Raw genomic sequence first — 14166 nt, 5'->3', positions numbered from 1 at the left:
ATACTCGAAGAAATCAAGCAAAGCTGGAAAAGAGATAACAGACTAACTAGAAGGTAAAATGTCTCTAATATTACTTAGATTTACTAAATTTATGAGAACTAAAATATGTACCCATGTTTTGCCCATAACCAGTCACATTCATTAATTTGGAGTGTTAAACAAGTGGTGCTTTGATGGAGGGATAATTGTTCATACGACAAACAGTGATCTGACCGTTGAAAAGATGTTGCATGGTGTCCATCGCGTTATTCTTTTACAGGAGAGGCATTAATGTTGTCACATGTCAAAGATTTGGAGATCCATTACAGGCCTAGGAGTGGCAATGAAAAAGATTTCTTTACTTTTGAAAATGAAACAATTGATTCTACGATTAAGAAATTGAAAAATATAAGAGCACGTTTTCTTTTTCATTTAGAATTTTCTCAAAACTAAATCTTTCTCTCAAGTCTTATAGAACAATGATTTTCCATAGACTCTTATATTTATAGAACTAAGCTACTCCTTATTTTATTTAGGTACATAAAGAGTGTTAATTGTGACATTAAATATAACTTCTTTAATCTCTCTTCACTCGTAAGAAAATGAGATCGGGTCTCTTACAGACTTACAGGTAAGAAGTAAAAAGCAGGCATAAGGCATGCACGACGGCCTAGGTTCTTCAATAATTTAGCCATGAAACAGTAATACCAACCACTATTTTCAAAAGTGCTAACTACATTAATATCTTGAATTTTTTGGGTTGGGTAAATACTCAGAAAAACTAAGAAATCTCTTTATTTTTGATTGGGAATTCAAATTGTTGATGAGAACCCCAAAGTGGCTATGTCTTCTACAATATCTTCAAATCGAGAAGGATGAGTAAAAAATGTAGAAGTCAGGAGTGATGCATACTACAAGAAACATAGCGCAGTTTTCATAAGTGTTATCTTTCATAAAATTTCAAAAATAAAACTATATGATAGCACTTTTAAAACGCTAAACCTAAAAATATGTGAGCGGGAACCGAAAACAACTCTTCCGCCAAACACTACATAAAAATTCGATAAAGGAATAACATATAGCTAAATTTTTAAGGTTTTGCGCAAGTGTTGGATCTAGATAAATAGAAAATATTTATTGTTTTCTTAAAAAAAAAAAAAAAAAAAATGTCTCTCCACCTTCAAACCCTTAATCTTCCATGTGCATACCCAGATCCGTTTCTTACAACCCAAATTCTTCGTTGTTGTTCTCCTTTAGCTCTTTCTTTCTCACTTCCTTTACTCTCCCTAGCTCACACCTTCTCATTAAAATGTCAATTTCATCTCGTCGGAGAAGGTTTGTTGTTTCTCTCTCTCTTTCCCCCTTTGAATCTGGGTTTGGAATTAGGGTTACTTAGATCTGTTATTCTTCTTCTAGGGTTTTGAGTCTATTGAGAAAAGGACTGCAAGAGGTTTTACAGATCGAAATCACCGAAGAAGATGTTTCTCACTAGGTATATCTCGGTCTTAAACCAAATATATCTTCTTCTGCTTCTGGGTTCACCGAAAATTTCTTCTTTACTTCAATTGTGGTTTTGCCTTATATGTGGTTTCTGATTTTGTTGTTGTGCAAGGACCGACTATGACAGGGGAGTCTAACACTTTTTTCTCCCGAAGGAAAGCTGTTCCAAGTTGAATATGTCATTGAAGCTATCAAGGTAACTTCTCGATTCCTCCATTGTGGTGTGTGTTCATGGCTATTTCTGAATCGGAACACGGGGGTCTTATATTGTTTATTATTGCTATAAACCCTAAATATCTTAATAGCTGGAAAGAATTGACTTTTTTTTGCTTAGTGATTTCATCACTGATTTATTATGTTTGGCTTCTATTTTTCTGGGTGGTGTGGGAGAGGAGATAAGTGAGTTGCAAATTGAGATTCAATGTATGGAGAATAAGCAACCGTTAGCACCTAACTCATTCTCAAATCTTGGACCTTGCAGGAGGACTAGTGGCCCTATTAGACGATGAACTCCTGAGGTGGTTAGTCGTTACTTTTTTTGTTTCTAATTTCCTGTTCTTCGGTTTCATAATTTAATTGATGTGTAGAGCGGCCTCATTCGATAATGTATCTTATATGCATATGGATTTACTGTTTACATGAATCAAATGATGAGACTATTCTTATTGTGGCATGTAATTTGTTTCCATCGCTATTCAGGATGAGACACTTAGACGAGCTGTTGACAAGTTTAAGGGGAAGAGGTGGAAGAAAATAGGTCAATTTTCTTTCCTTGATCAAAGTCATCAAAGTCAAAATAATAATGCTTTCTAAATCTGTTTGGGGGGTGTTTCTATCTATTATTAGTCTTGTTGTTGACTTATGATTGAATTTGTGTTCTCTTTTTTCTTGCAGGTTTTCATAGGTTTCAATTTCAAGTCATGAGTTTGTTAATGGATTTATGTCTACCTTGATTGTTTTTTTTCTTTGGTGGGTTTCTCTCAGATCAACTGTCAGCTATTTTGGTTGAGTCTTGTATTGCTGGTTATGCCGGTGTAACAACAGGCTCCATGGTACATGCTAGTGTATATTTGCCTTAGTGTCTTGTATCTTCAGACTCTTTAACTTTTGATGTGTTCATAAGGTTATTGGGGCTGTAGGTGGCTTAAAGAACTCAAGGCTCAACTCTGCTCAACTCAGTGTCACCAAAGTCACCGAAGGTACTCAAAACAAGCTCTCTAAAAGTTGCTGTATCATTTTCTATATATTTAGGCTATTAAATACTTCTTCTTCATGAGTTTGTGTTGTTTAGTTGCAGGCTGAAGCTGATTACGTGATGAGCTTTAGGATATGATCTGTTTATGTATTTTCTAATCTTTGACTTGTTAAATCTCTTTGTTAGGAAAATGCATGAGTGAGGACCACAAGAAGACAGGTCATGACTCTTGAGTAAGAATGGGTCTACTAAAGCTGGAGGACTTCAAGAAGGCGAAGGAGAAGGTTATATTTAAGAAGCAAGTTGGAGTTCCTGAAGCTTTTAACATCTTTTAATGAACTTTTTTCGATGGTATGTAGTAAATATTGTATAAGAAGACTTGGTTTGATGACTTGTTGTAGTCTAAAATATGGTATGTATGTTTTGGATAATTTATTTAATATAATTTTTAAAATAAATTCATACTTTATTAAACTGAATTACAATGTAAATTTTGTGCTATAATAAAATATATTATATCAACAAAACCATAGTACAAATATTTTGCTACTATTGATTATAATATGGCACATAAAAAACGTTACTAATAATTTTAATATAACAATAACATAGCGCTATTATAGAGACAAATAATAGCATATGAAAAAAATGCTATTGTATGTGTCCCCTCTAAGATAGCACCGGCATAGACAGCGTTTACGAAATCGCTATTAAAACGATATAATAACGTTTTTCATGTGTTAAAAATACGCATATTTCTTGTAGTTGCAGGCTAAAGATAACATTGTTAACCGAGGAATGATCATGTAGTTGTAACATCCGTAAACCAGAATCCCGGTTTGGGATGTGCATCGATCGATGCAGATGTTACATTGGTCGATGCAAGGCTAGTTTGGTTGGGAAGCAAATAAGTTAAACGTTGCGTTTTGGGGTTAGGAAACCCTGGAAGTCGAGTTTAAAAGGAGGTGTTGTCGTCTTTGGTAAGGTTTAGCCACTTTTTAGGGAGAAAAGAAGAGAGAAACTGTTCTTGTGGGTTTTTGGAGTTTTCTAGCTTTTTCTGAGAGATCTTACCTGTGGAGTGGAGATCAGTTTGTTGTTTGTTTGTTGATTGTTGTTTGATTGTTAGAGATATCTCAATTGCTTGTGTGTATAGCCTAGTAGATGGGAGGATTGCCTCACTGAGTGTTTATAAAATACTCACGCATCTCAAATATGTTGTGGTGCAGGTAAAGGCAAAGTGTGATCGTGGAATTAAGGCAATGAAGAGGAGGATGTTCTAGTGGCTCGTTGATGTGTTGTCTGGCTTCTGTTAGGTTACTAAAGTTGAGTCAGTAGAACATTGTTGGGTTGCTGGTTTTATGTTTTATGACTTGGTTGAATTATCACTATTATTGATTATTTAATTATTGGTTATTCGTTATTGATTATTGGTATCTTTTGGTTATTTACGCAGTTTGGTTTGATTTTGGTTAGGTGGCTAGTGGACATGAGATCACTATTATATTAAAAAAAAGTGGGTTGGGTCGTTTCAAACGTTGTAGTATTTCAATTAAGATGTATGTTGTTTACTTAAGATTTACCCAAAAGTAGAAAAAATTAAAGAAAAGAAGCTAAATTCATGTTAAACTTCGTTATATATAACAGATCGCTTACGCTCTTTATAATTATTGTATGGAATGCTCCAATACGAGAAAAATACATTTTTGTTACAATAGATTATAGGATGGAACTGAAGGAAAATTATGTAGATTGTGGTGCCTGTTATTAAACAAAATAACATAAACAAAAAAAAAAAACAATCATTTTAATGATACAGATCAAAGAGAAGTCAGAGAACTTAGTGAAAGAGAAGATGGTTTGATGCTTACTTCATCCATAAGGTTGAGGACAAAATCCAGTGAAGAAGGCATCGTGGATTTTGGAATTGTAAAGCGTACGTAGAACTGAACGTAAGTGAATCTAGGATGAGAGGAGCTTGAAACCATAGGCAATGAAACTGAATAAATAAGTGAATTTATAAGTTACCTGATGGAGCGTGCAACCGAAGATATCATGGCCTTGTCGGAGCCGATGAGTTTAAGGGTTAAACTCAAACTTGTGGATTAGTTTGTTTGGTTGTATGTTACAAAGTTTTGATGGTGATGGTTGCATGGTTTTATAGGTTCTGAGAAGAGAGGATAACAATGAGATTGAAGTGACCATTTAATTCTAGGGAGTGGGCAGTGAATAAGAGTTAGTGGTAACAATGATCGTTAAGTGCAGTATAGAAAAGACGACAGGTTTGAGATGGTAGCCGGCAACAGCGATGTAGATTAAGCATAAAAGAAGAATTTGTTGTTTGGGCCTTTGTTTTGTTTATTTGTTTGGTTTTTGTTTCTTGGATATAAGATCCATTTATTTTGGTAATTAATGAGAAGTTTACCAGAAATGCTATTTTTAAAACAAAAGTTGCTAGAAATATCATTTTCAAATTTTTATTCTGAGAGTTGCCATTTTCTATATAAATTTACCCCTATAAAAAAGAAGGAGAAAGAAGCTTGCGATTAAATTGTTTGGTATGAGATGTGACAGCTTCTGCGGTAGCCAATATTAACTATGAACATAATTTGATGTCATGTATTTATAGTCCATAAATTAATACTTAATTTCACTTTTGTTGTTATTTTTTTATTTGGGAAAAATGCCAAAAAAACCCGAAGTTATTTTTATTTGGAAGTTTAATACCCAATTGTTTTGGATTGAAATAAAAATACATCAAATAATAAAAATATGTCATTTAAAACCCAAAACAACTAGTGTTGTTATTTTCATACCCACGATTTTTCAACAAAATCAAAATTCCAATTTTACCCTGGTTATCTAATTGATTATTAAATTTTAACAAAAAAAAATTCTCGGTTTCCTTTAACCATATTAAGCTGGGAATTAATTTCGGTTATTTATTTCTTTTATCTCTTCTTCCTCTCTTCTTCCTCCTCCTCTCTATAGAAAAATGATCTTTGAAATATTTCAGAAGTAATTCACTTTTAACCGAAGCTCAGAATTATATGCTCGCCAGGTGTTTGATAAAAAGCCTCATAGAAAATCTCAGGCACCATAGTGAGCCGACTGATATTTCTTATAGAGTTTTCAATGCTCTCGAGGATATTCAGAGTGAAATATTTAGTCTTGGGGTGTTTAGTCTACTGATCATGGAGCTTCTAGAGATGGGTTTGTTTGAACAAGCTCTTTGGGTGAGTCGAGAGATGAGTTGTTCACCCGATTCGAAAGTTGGTCTTGCGATTTTGGATGGATTGGTTAGAAAGAAAAGGTTTGAGTCAATCTAGGTTGATTACCAACTTATGAAGAATGTAAAAATTGTAAATTACTTTTTAGAGGATGAAGAATGAGAGAATTTTCCCAACCTATGTGACTTACAATTCATTGATTCATGGGGTTTGTAAAGAATACAATATGGAGAAAGCTCTGGATTTGTGCTCAGAGATGACAGCAAGTGGCATAGATCGCGGCGTCGGCTACATTGGTCTTCCCCGTTCGACTTGAGCAGAAGATGTTAACTGGCTGACCAATGAACTTATGAAAAGCCTCCTGAAATGTATGTACCAATTAACACAACTTGAATCCCCCAAGAAAACTTGTTAGCTAATAGAAACTGAACCTAAGCTCTGCTCTATGGCACCATAATTAGCTACGAAACCAATCTACCAACTTCTCGAATTAAATTGTCTCTCTCACTGTGGAGATGGAAAAATTAAAGAAATTACAAACCTGCAATACACCGACGACGGTGCGGTCAGTAGGTTGTTGTTGTGAACCGGAGAAACGAGTTCTGATATACTCGATGGCAACCAAGTAACGCTGCAATCTAAGACCATCTCCAATGGTTTTCCCTATTTTTACTTCTAAAATAGAGGAACTCTATAATAAAGGTGACTTTTGCTCCAATAGATACTTCTATTTTTTCCTCTAAAAAGAATATTCCGTAGAGATTCCTTTTTTATTTTATTATTAATACAATTTACTTATAAAAGTTGCAAACTAACCTATTTATTTTATGAAACTTTCATAAAATTATGATATTATTTAAATTTTTAACATTCATAAATATTATTTAAATATCACATTTATTAAATTTTTAAGTATTGTGTTGTTCAATACAAAACCTCCACTTCATTAAATTATTATTAAACTATTAAAATATATATTTTATTTATTTTGATCATAAATATAAAAGTGTTAAAAGTTCAAGGACCATTTTATAAATAAAAAAGTTCAACTCTATTATAGAGGAAAAAATAGAATTCCTCTATATATAGAGGAAAAAATAGAAATCTCTATTATAGAGGTAGAAATAGAGATGGGTTGGAGTAGATTTTACTCTAAAATAGAGTTAAAAAACAAATATAGAGGTGGGTTGGAAATGCTCTAAGATGCATTTGGAGTTTGCTAATGTGGATAAAAGGAGAAGCCTCAAATTCTTACTTATCATATTTGACAAATGCATATTAACCATACAAAATGAAAAATAATTTTCATAGGTATTTTATAAAAAGTTTTTCTATCACATAAATATATAAAATTTTAAAATATACTCAAATTATTCATCGAAAACTTAGATTTTGATATATTATTTATTAAAAAAAGAGTTATATATTGCATATTATTTTTTGAATTTCAGGAAATTGACAAGCATTTGTTAGAGATTAAAGTTAAAATTGCAAAATGGCGATTTGAATAATTTTTTCCAGAAAATATTTATTCGAAATTACATTTTATTCATTTTTCTTACATCAGATTTATTTTATTCCCTCTTGTAATTTACATTATTAGAATTTTATTCCGTATAATGGGCCAAGGAAGGCCAAGAAATGGGCCTATAAAGGCTGGGCCTTACTCTTGACTTTATATATCCACACTATTTTATCATTTCACTCCTTTCACCATCTCCAAAATTAGGGTTTTAAGTCTGTAGCCACCCGAAGCTCTGAGACAAACATGGCGACCCAGATCAGCAAGAAGAGAAAGGTATAATCTTTATCCATTCCCTCTCTTTCTCTATACCAATGTATCGTGTTTTGAGCTTCACACGGATTAAGTGTTTTGAGTTTTTTTTGTAGTTCGTAGCCGATGGTGTGTTTTACGCTGAGCTCAATGAGGTTTTGACCAGAGAGCTTGCTGAGGATGGTTACTCTGGTGTTGAGGTCCGTGTCACTCCTATGCGTACTGAAATCATCATTAGAGCCACTCGTACTCAAAACGTCCTTGGTATGTTGGTTCATTTTCGTTAATCTTTGCTCAGTTTCGGATTTTTCTATCTCTCTGGTTTATATTGATATGATGATACTCTGTTTCCTTTCAGGTGAGAAGGGAAGGAGGATCAGGGAGTTGACATCTCTTGTACAAAAGAGATTCAAATTCCCTCAGGACAGTGTTGAGCTTTATGCTGAGAAGGTCAACAACAGAGGTCTCTGTGCTATTGCCCAGGCTGAGTCTCTACGTTACAAGCTTCTTGGTGGTCTTGCTGTCCGTAGGTATGACACGTTTCTATTGCTGCGTCCTTCTGTAGCTACCGTTGAGGTGTTGACTTGTTAGCTTGCTGTTGGTTATGCCTAATTGGTTCGATTGCTGGTTAAACATGTGTTTATATATTGAAGTGTCTTGAATTAGTTTAATGTCTTTTTCTAGATGTGGCTTAACTTCAAGCATGACAAATTGTGTTAGTAGGCTCCTATGTCATTTTCTATTTATGGAAGATTACAAACTGTGTATCGAATATTGTGTATTGGTAAACATGTTTTGCTGCTGATCGAGCATCACTATTGGACTATGTGTTGGTTACGTCCTGTAGAACTAGTATAGTGAGTTATTCTTATTTACTACCTGTGATTATCGCAATAGGTTTTGGGTTTGAATTAGTTGCTTAGGTACTCAAATCCTTGAACCTGTCAGGCTCCACTTAAATTTGATAAAATTCTCCGAAATCTGGTTTTGATGTGTTCTTCTCCTCAGCTGACAATGTTAATACTGCTGTCATCTTTTGTTGCATAGGGCTTGCTATGGTGTTTTGAGGTTTGTTATGGAGAGTGGAGCCAAAGGATGCGAAGTGAGTAAAAACCCCCTATTGTTGTCTTTTTCGTCCACTATACGTATACAGTGTTCTTATCGTTTTACCTAAATGCTTGCAGGTCATTGTGAGTGGAAAACTCCGTGCTGCACGTGCTAAGTCGATGAAGTTCAAGGATGGTTACATGGTTTCCTCAGGTCAACCAACCAAAGAATACATTGATGCTGCAGTGAGACATGTTCTTCTTAGACAGGTCAGTTCTTCTGAGTGTCTGAACTTTTGTAGTACTGAGAAACATATAACTTGGAAATCCGTTGCTTGAACTACTTTATATCTAGAGATCTCTTGTGTAACCCTTGTCTGGTTAATATGTGCAGGGTGTGTTAGGCCTCAAGGTGAAGATCATGCTTGACTGGGACCCCAAGGGCAAAAATGGACCGATGACACCATTGCCTGATGTTGTTATCATCCATACACCAAAGGATGAAGATGTTAACGTCGCGCCTGCTCAGGTTGTCACTCAGGCTGCGCTTATGCCAGAAGCTCCATTAACAAGCATAGATTATCCAGCAATGCCAGTTGCTTAGAAAGCCTTTTTGCGTTCTGGTTTAGCACCTAATGGGGATGGTTCTCTTTTTTTTTTTGGGACAGTACTAGTTTTCTCATGTTATTCTAATATAAGTTCTGGAGTTTGAATTACATCAAGGATATATGTGTGTTTTCGTAATCGTTTGTTTAAAATCTATATTATATATAGACAATTTTTCTTCTTTATTAAATTTCTTCTTTTTAAATATTTGAGTTAAAAACTGTTAAGCTCTGGACAAACCATTGTGTGATTGAGAGTGAAAGTGATTATTCTAGTTTGTTTTGGGGTTAAGTTCATTACAACTTTTTTTAAAAATCAGCAGACCAGTTGCAATATTGAAGATTCTATTGTAAAAACAAAATACCAAATATGCAGTGATTTGAACAACTTTTTCAAATGGAATTGCAAATTTGAGCAACTTTTCGTAATAGATAAAATGAGGCAGGGATGAAAATGTTAAACAAGAAAATAGAAAAAGAAATGGTGAAAAAAAAAAATGTGTATATCTTAGAAGGGAACGTTGCAATTAAATACATTTTATACACAAAATGTTATACCGAATTTTTTTTTCTGGTAATCTGGTTAGTTGCTCTAATTCTTGAGTTCTCACTCATAAGGATGAACTTTTTTAATGAAAACATTTAAAGCCAGGACAAGTGACCCGTTTGGTAAGCCTGAAACGACGTAGTCTTTAAAGAGCAGATGTGTCAAGTCAGTTAAGAGACATTATCCTTGACAAATCACAATTGTTTTCCTGCAGAGGTTTACATCTTCCTTAACTCGGCCTGAAACTTTTCGAGGTCTTCAAGCTTTCCATCTGAGAACCACATAACATGAAGGAAGATCATAAGCATGCAACATTATTAGTATTCTAACTATGTAATATCACAACAATGTTAAATCTTGTTACCAGAAGTCATTGCCGAAAACTCTTTGCCATGGTTATTCAGCCTCTCTACTTTAGCGCTTTCACTGGCTTTCATTCTTCTTGTTTTCAGCGTATCGACCCTTGCACGAAGTTCTGATGCAACTTTTGCCATCTCTGCAAACACCAATATTTGAGATGCAAGTAATCTCTAATCATACTATGAACAATCAAGCAAACAAAGGTATTCCTGAGAGAAAATAAAAAAGAAAAAAATGAACTACCACTACCTGATAGTATGTAACAAATAATATAATCCTAAACAAGATCAGGTAAATCTCATCAAAACCGTTTAGAAATATATCTCCAGAAGATGGTAAGGACTAAGGTGATTTCATATCTACATTCGAAGTGACCAGGACATTACTCAGAATACTGGCTAGAAGCCAAAAAAAATGTCGATGCGGTCGTGTCCATGATTAAACAGCGTAAGTGGAGAACAGTTTTCAAGTTCATCAAGAGCTAATATATATAACATAACCAGCTAATTTCACTGAAGTGAATCAAGAGATCTCAATATACCAATGACTAAACAAGAAAGTCCAGGAGATAACTCAAAATACTAGCTAGCCGCGGAGAAAATGTCGATTTGGTCATGTTCAAAACTGACAGGCTAAGTGGAGAAGAGTTTTCAGGGTCATCAAGAAAGAACTAAAATATAAAACATAACCAACTTATTCCGTTGAAGTGAATCGAGAGATCTCAATATATCATCGACTAAATAAAGTTTACGTCTGGGATTACCTTGGAACATTTCACCAACAGAAGACTCATCATAAACCTCCAAAGCCTCATTAACGAGCCTCACAGACTGTTCCCTCGAAACCGAAGCTCTTTCTAAAGCCTGGAGCTCAGAGTCGAGTTCAGCAGACCTCTTTCCTACCTAAATCACAAAAAAAATATCTCACTTAAAAGAAACGAAAATGTAAGAGAAGAATGAACAAAAGCATCAGTTTTTTGTGTCTCACCAAATTAAGCTTATCCCTTAAAGAATTCAACTGTGCATCCAAATCCTGGTCATATAACCCACCTTTCATTTCCTGGTCAGAGTAAACAGACGACGAATCCTCCTTCTGAAGAACAAAAACGATTCAGCAAATCACACTATACTAGCGAGAGAGACAATGAAGGAGATATATAAGACTCACAGTCTTTGGCAGAACAAATCCATCAGGAACTGCGAAACAGTATTTAACACAATAGACTTCCCACATCTTCATACGCTTGTCCATAACCGATTGAATCAAACCACGAACACGTTCTATACTCTAACAACAACAAAAAAATGTGACTAGAGTAAGAAAAGCTTTAGCAGAACAAGAGAATCAGATGAAATCACCACCCATCATAACACTCACGTTTGATAAATCTTGGGACTTTGTTGGATCAGATCCATCGATTTTGAGAATTTTGGATGCTTCTCTGCACAATGTAAGCATACAATCAAAACCCAAAAACCCTTTGGTTAGAAACAAAAAAAAAGCTTGGGCTTTAGTGAAACCACTTTTTTGAGAAAAAAATAAACAGAGAGTGATGAAGGAACTCACTGGCCATAGAATTCAAAGGCTACGTCGACGTAGTCTTCGACGGTGTTGATAGCATCGTTGATGAAAAGCTGAGGATTCAGATCCATGGACTCGAACACTGCCTCGCTTTTGCTGCCTTCCATTTCTTTTTTTTTTTTTTTTTTTTATTTNGAAACCCTAATTTGGGGTTGAGGAGAATTTGAATTTTTAGTAAGAGCTGTCTTTTTTGTTTTCTTTTTTCGGTCGACTGTTATTGGGATATTATTGTGCAAATCATATATCCCGCATGTTATGTTATTTCTTTCCTTATCGTTCTCTGTAGTTATTAGGCTTGGTGGTATCAGAAAAGGAAGCTACAAGTTCATTCACATTAAGCTTTTAAAATGATGTATACCAAACAAGAGAAACAAACCTTTATAGAACAAAAAACATGAGGAACAAAAAAAAAAAGACCAATCATGACTCTGGCATGCCTTTTGAAAACTTTATTATTTTACATGTACTTTTCTGTTATAACACCATCATGTTTCAGTAGATATTGGCTCATTCTGACTCGGATGTGACTCAGGTTCATGATGCGGTAGCTGCTCCTCTATCGGCTTCATCTCTGCTTTTTTCTTCTTCTCTTTCTGGATCACTTGCCGAGGCATCACCTCTAGTAAAAAGCTCCCTCCGTTCCACACTGCCGCCGAAATCTTTAGGATCTGAAAGATCACGTGCAGTCTATAAGATAGGAAGATCGGTACGGTCAATGCCATGGTTGCCACCGTGAAGATGGCCTGGAATAGGATGTACATCCATATACGGTTCTGATCCCCTAGCATACCGCTCAGCTGCCACAACTTATTGTTTGCCTTTTCAGCTTTCTTCGACAGCTCTCTGCACAGACCAGAAGATTTCATCAGACAGGTTTAGTCTATGGTAAGACGCATTATTGTGTTGTAGCCTTAGTTAATGAAATATCAATTTTAAAATGGCTTGACACATAACTACCAATTTTAAACACATAAACAATCACCAATTCAAGATAATCTCAGACCAAGATAATATTAACTAGACGTTTGGACCTATAACATTTCTTCAGTAACTGATCATGCATTCAAAATTAACATACTGCCAATCTGAGGGGTCCAAGTGCAAGAGATAGATGCAGCAGGGATGATACCTGTAAGAAGTCATAACTTCAGGATCTCTCAGGAGCCTCTGCCTACGCAGGACATTGACGATTAGAAAATAGAGCACTTGCCAAAGAGTATAAACGACCAAGGGGATGAGAAACAGCCATGTAAAAAGGTAAGCTTTGTCTTCCACATAAGGCCATGAAACCCTACGATCAGTGCCTACAGGGTGCATCGCTGCAAATGTCGCTGGATTCCACCACCTAATCGTGAAGAACACGAGCCCTGAAACCAAAGCCATTGTAAGACTAACTAATCAAGGAGAGAGAGCTTAAGCTTCAATAAACCGTCTGCATTATTCATGGCTTTTACTGCTTAAACAAATCTTATCCAAGGTACGCAACAGAGAACCATGTGATTACGTGTACAGGATACAAAATCCTAAACAAGATTGAGAGGGGAATAAAAAAGCATATTTTGAATCAAAGCCATCAACTTTAGCACTATGAATCTCTAACATTTCTTAGTCAACACTGAAAGTTATAAGAAGATTGTATAACTCACCAGGCAAGAGATGTATAAGAACACTAACAATCTTATCGGGGGAACTAAAAACAAGACTGCAACGCCAGACAATAATTGCCCACGCCAACGGTCCCTGAGCACAAGACACAACCAATTGATAAATCAGCACATACACAATGACACAGAACAATCTCATACATGTAATGGATAAAGCATACCTCTGCAAAGGAAAAGCAAACCATGAAAAGCTTTTCATTCTTAGGATAGAGAAGAAGATCAACCAAGAAGATTGTGTTGGCATAGTAGCAAAAGTCCTATCACATACAACAACAACAACTGTTCAATCAAAATACAATTTCTTTATCCCAAAACCTAACAAGGGTGTGTGTAAGAGACATTACCAGAAGATAATAATGCCATTTCTTAAACCTGTAATAAATCCATCTCAGAGGAACAAAGATCACATAGAATAAGCAATAAACTAGAGGTATATCCTGAGGCCCTGAGAACCAAAAACATCATCAATCTGTTAATTCTGACAACAACAAAAGGAGAATAAACATCAAAATCACATTTCTTACTTGCACCAAGTAGGAAACAAAAACCACCAAATCCAAGCACACCAACGAGATGTGTCACCTTTTTAAACATTTACAGAACAAAAAAAAACATTGTTTCAAAAACGAAAGAACTAGACAAAAAAAAAAAAAAAAAAAAAAAACATGAAAAAAAATGAATAAAGAAA

General features: G+C 35.1%; 3 protein-coding genes and 2 long non-coding RNA genes across 11 annotated transcripts in view; 2 read left to right on the top strand and 3 right to left on the bottom strand.

The window, feature by feature from the left end:
* On the top strand, nucleotides 1010-3153 carry LOC109127185. 7 transcript variants are annotated; one of them, XR_002033945.1, is made up of 8 exons: nucleotides 1010-1314; nucleotides 1396-1471; nucleotides 1592-1675; nucleotides 1875-1997; nucleotides 2179-2236; nucleotides 2374-2531; nucleotides 2603-2678; nucleotides 2861-3153. It is a non-coding gene; the product is annotated as an uncharacterized LOC109127185 (long non-coding RNA). The 7 variants fall into 7 exon arrangements; XR_002033943.1 differs by having other exon boundaries at nucleotides 1875-2000; XR_002033944.1 differs by having other exon boundaries at nucleotides 1013-1314; nucleotides 1607-1675; nucleotides 1961-2000.
* Nucleotides 6022-6538, bottom strand: LOC109127566. The gene is made up of 2 exons (XR_002034129.1): nucleotides 6443-6538; nucleotides 6022-6262 (listed from the first exon to the last, which is right to left on the bottom strand). It is a non-coding gene; the product is annotated as an uncharacterized LOC109127566 (long non-coding RNA).
* On the top strand, nucleotides 7602-9499 carry LOC104723988 (40S ribosomal protein S3-3-like). Its single transcript, XM_010442421.2, has 6 exons — nucleotides 7602-7699; nucleotides 7792-7939; nucleotides 8034-8205; nucleotides 8723-8777; nucleotides 8860-8991; nucleotides 9116-9499. The coding sequence occupies exons 1-6, from the start codon at nucleotides 7670-7672 to the stop codon at nucleotides 9323-9325; spliced, it is 747 nt and encodes a 248-aa protein (XP_010440723.1). The 5' UTR covers nucleotides 7602-7669; the 3' UTR covers nucleotides 9326-9499.
* LOC104723987 (protein MIS12 homolog) lies at nucleotides 9797-11965 on the bottom strand. The gene is made up of 7 exons (XM_010442419.1): nucleotides 11800-11965; nucleotides 11611-11674; nucleotides 11401-11520; nucleotides 11221-11325; nucleotides 10997-11135; nucleotides 10238-10369; nucleotides 9797-10144 (listed from the first exon to the last, which is right to left on the bottom strand). The coding sequence occupies exons 1-7, from the start codon at nucleotides 11919-11921 to the stop codon at nucleotides 10092-10094; spliced, it is 735 nt and encodes a 244-aa protein (XP_010440721.1). The 5' UTR covers nucleotides 11922-11965; the 3' UTR covers nucleotides 9797-10091.
* LOC104723986 (uncharacterized membrane protein C776.05-like) overlaps nucleotides 12119-14166 on the bottom strand; it is a 2904-nt gene continuing 856 nt past the window's right edge. Inside the window, exons 3-8 of the mRNA XM_010442418.2 lie at nucleotides 14003-14060; nucleotides 13823-13923; nucleotides 13640-13735; nucleotides 13461-13554; nucleotides 12944-13181; nucleotides 12119-12657 (exon numbers count right to left, since the gene is read on the bottom strand). Of these exons, the coding sequence (XP_010440720.1) occupies nucleotides 12300-12657; nucleotides 12944-13181; nucleotides 13461-13554; nucleotides 13640-13735; nucleotides 13823-13923; nucleotides 14003-14060 (945 nt within the window). The 3' untranslated portion in view covers nucleotides 12119-12299. The remainder of the gene's footprint in view (nucleotides 12658-12943; nucleotides 13182-13460; nucleotides 13555-13639; nucleotides 13736-13822; nucleotides 13924-14002; nucleotides 14061-14166) is intronic.

Source organism: Camelina sativa, chromosome 11 (assembly GCF_000633955.1).
Source record: "Camelina sativa cultivar DH55 chromosome 11, Cs, whole genome shotgun sequence".
Lineage (NCBI taxonomy): Eukaryota > Viridiplantae > Streptophyta > Magnoliopsida > Brassicales > Brassicaceae > Camelina > Camelina sativa.
The sequence above is the reverse complement of the archived record's forward strand: the minus strand, read 5'-3'. Positions and strand labels throughout refer to the sequence as shown.

Bases quoted from the DNA above. Each gene is read 5' to 3' on its own strand.
- LOC104723987 (XM_010442419.1), bottom strand. From the start codon at position 11,921: ATGGAAGGCAGCAAAAGCGAGGCAGTGTTCGAGTCCATGGATCTGAAT. The intron at 11,521-11,610 runs GTGAGTGTTATG...TGTTGTTGTTAG, and splicing joins AGTCCCAAGATTTATCAAAC to AGTATAGAACGTGTTCGTGG. The intron at 11,326-11,400 runs GTGAGTCTTATA...TTTGTTCTTCAG, and splicing joins GATTTGTTCTGCCAAAGACT to AAGGAGGATTCGTCGTCTGT.
- LOC104723988 (XM_010442421.2), top strand. From the start codon at position 7,670: ATGGCGACCCAGATCAGCAAGAAGAGAAAG. The intron at 7,700-7,791 runs GTATAATCTTTA...TTTTTTTTGTAG, and splicing joins AGATCAGCAAGAAGAGAAAG to TTCGTAGCCGATGGTGTGTT. The intron at 8,992-9,115 runs GTCAGTTCTTCT...TAATATGTGCAG, and splicing joins GACATGTTCTTCTTAGACAG to GGTGTGTTAGGCCTCAAGGT.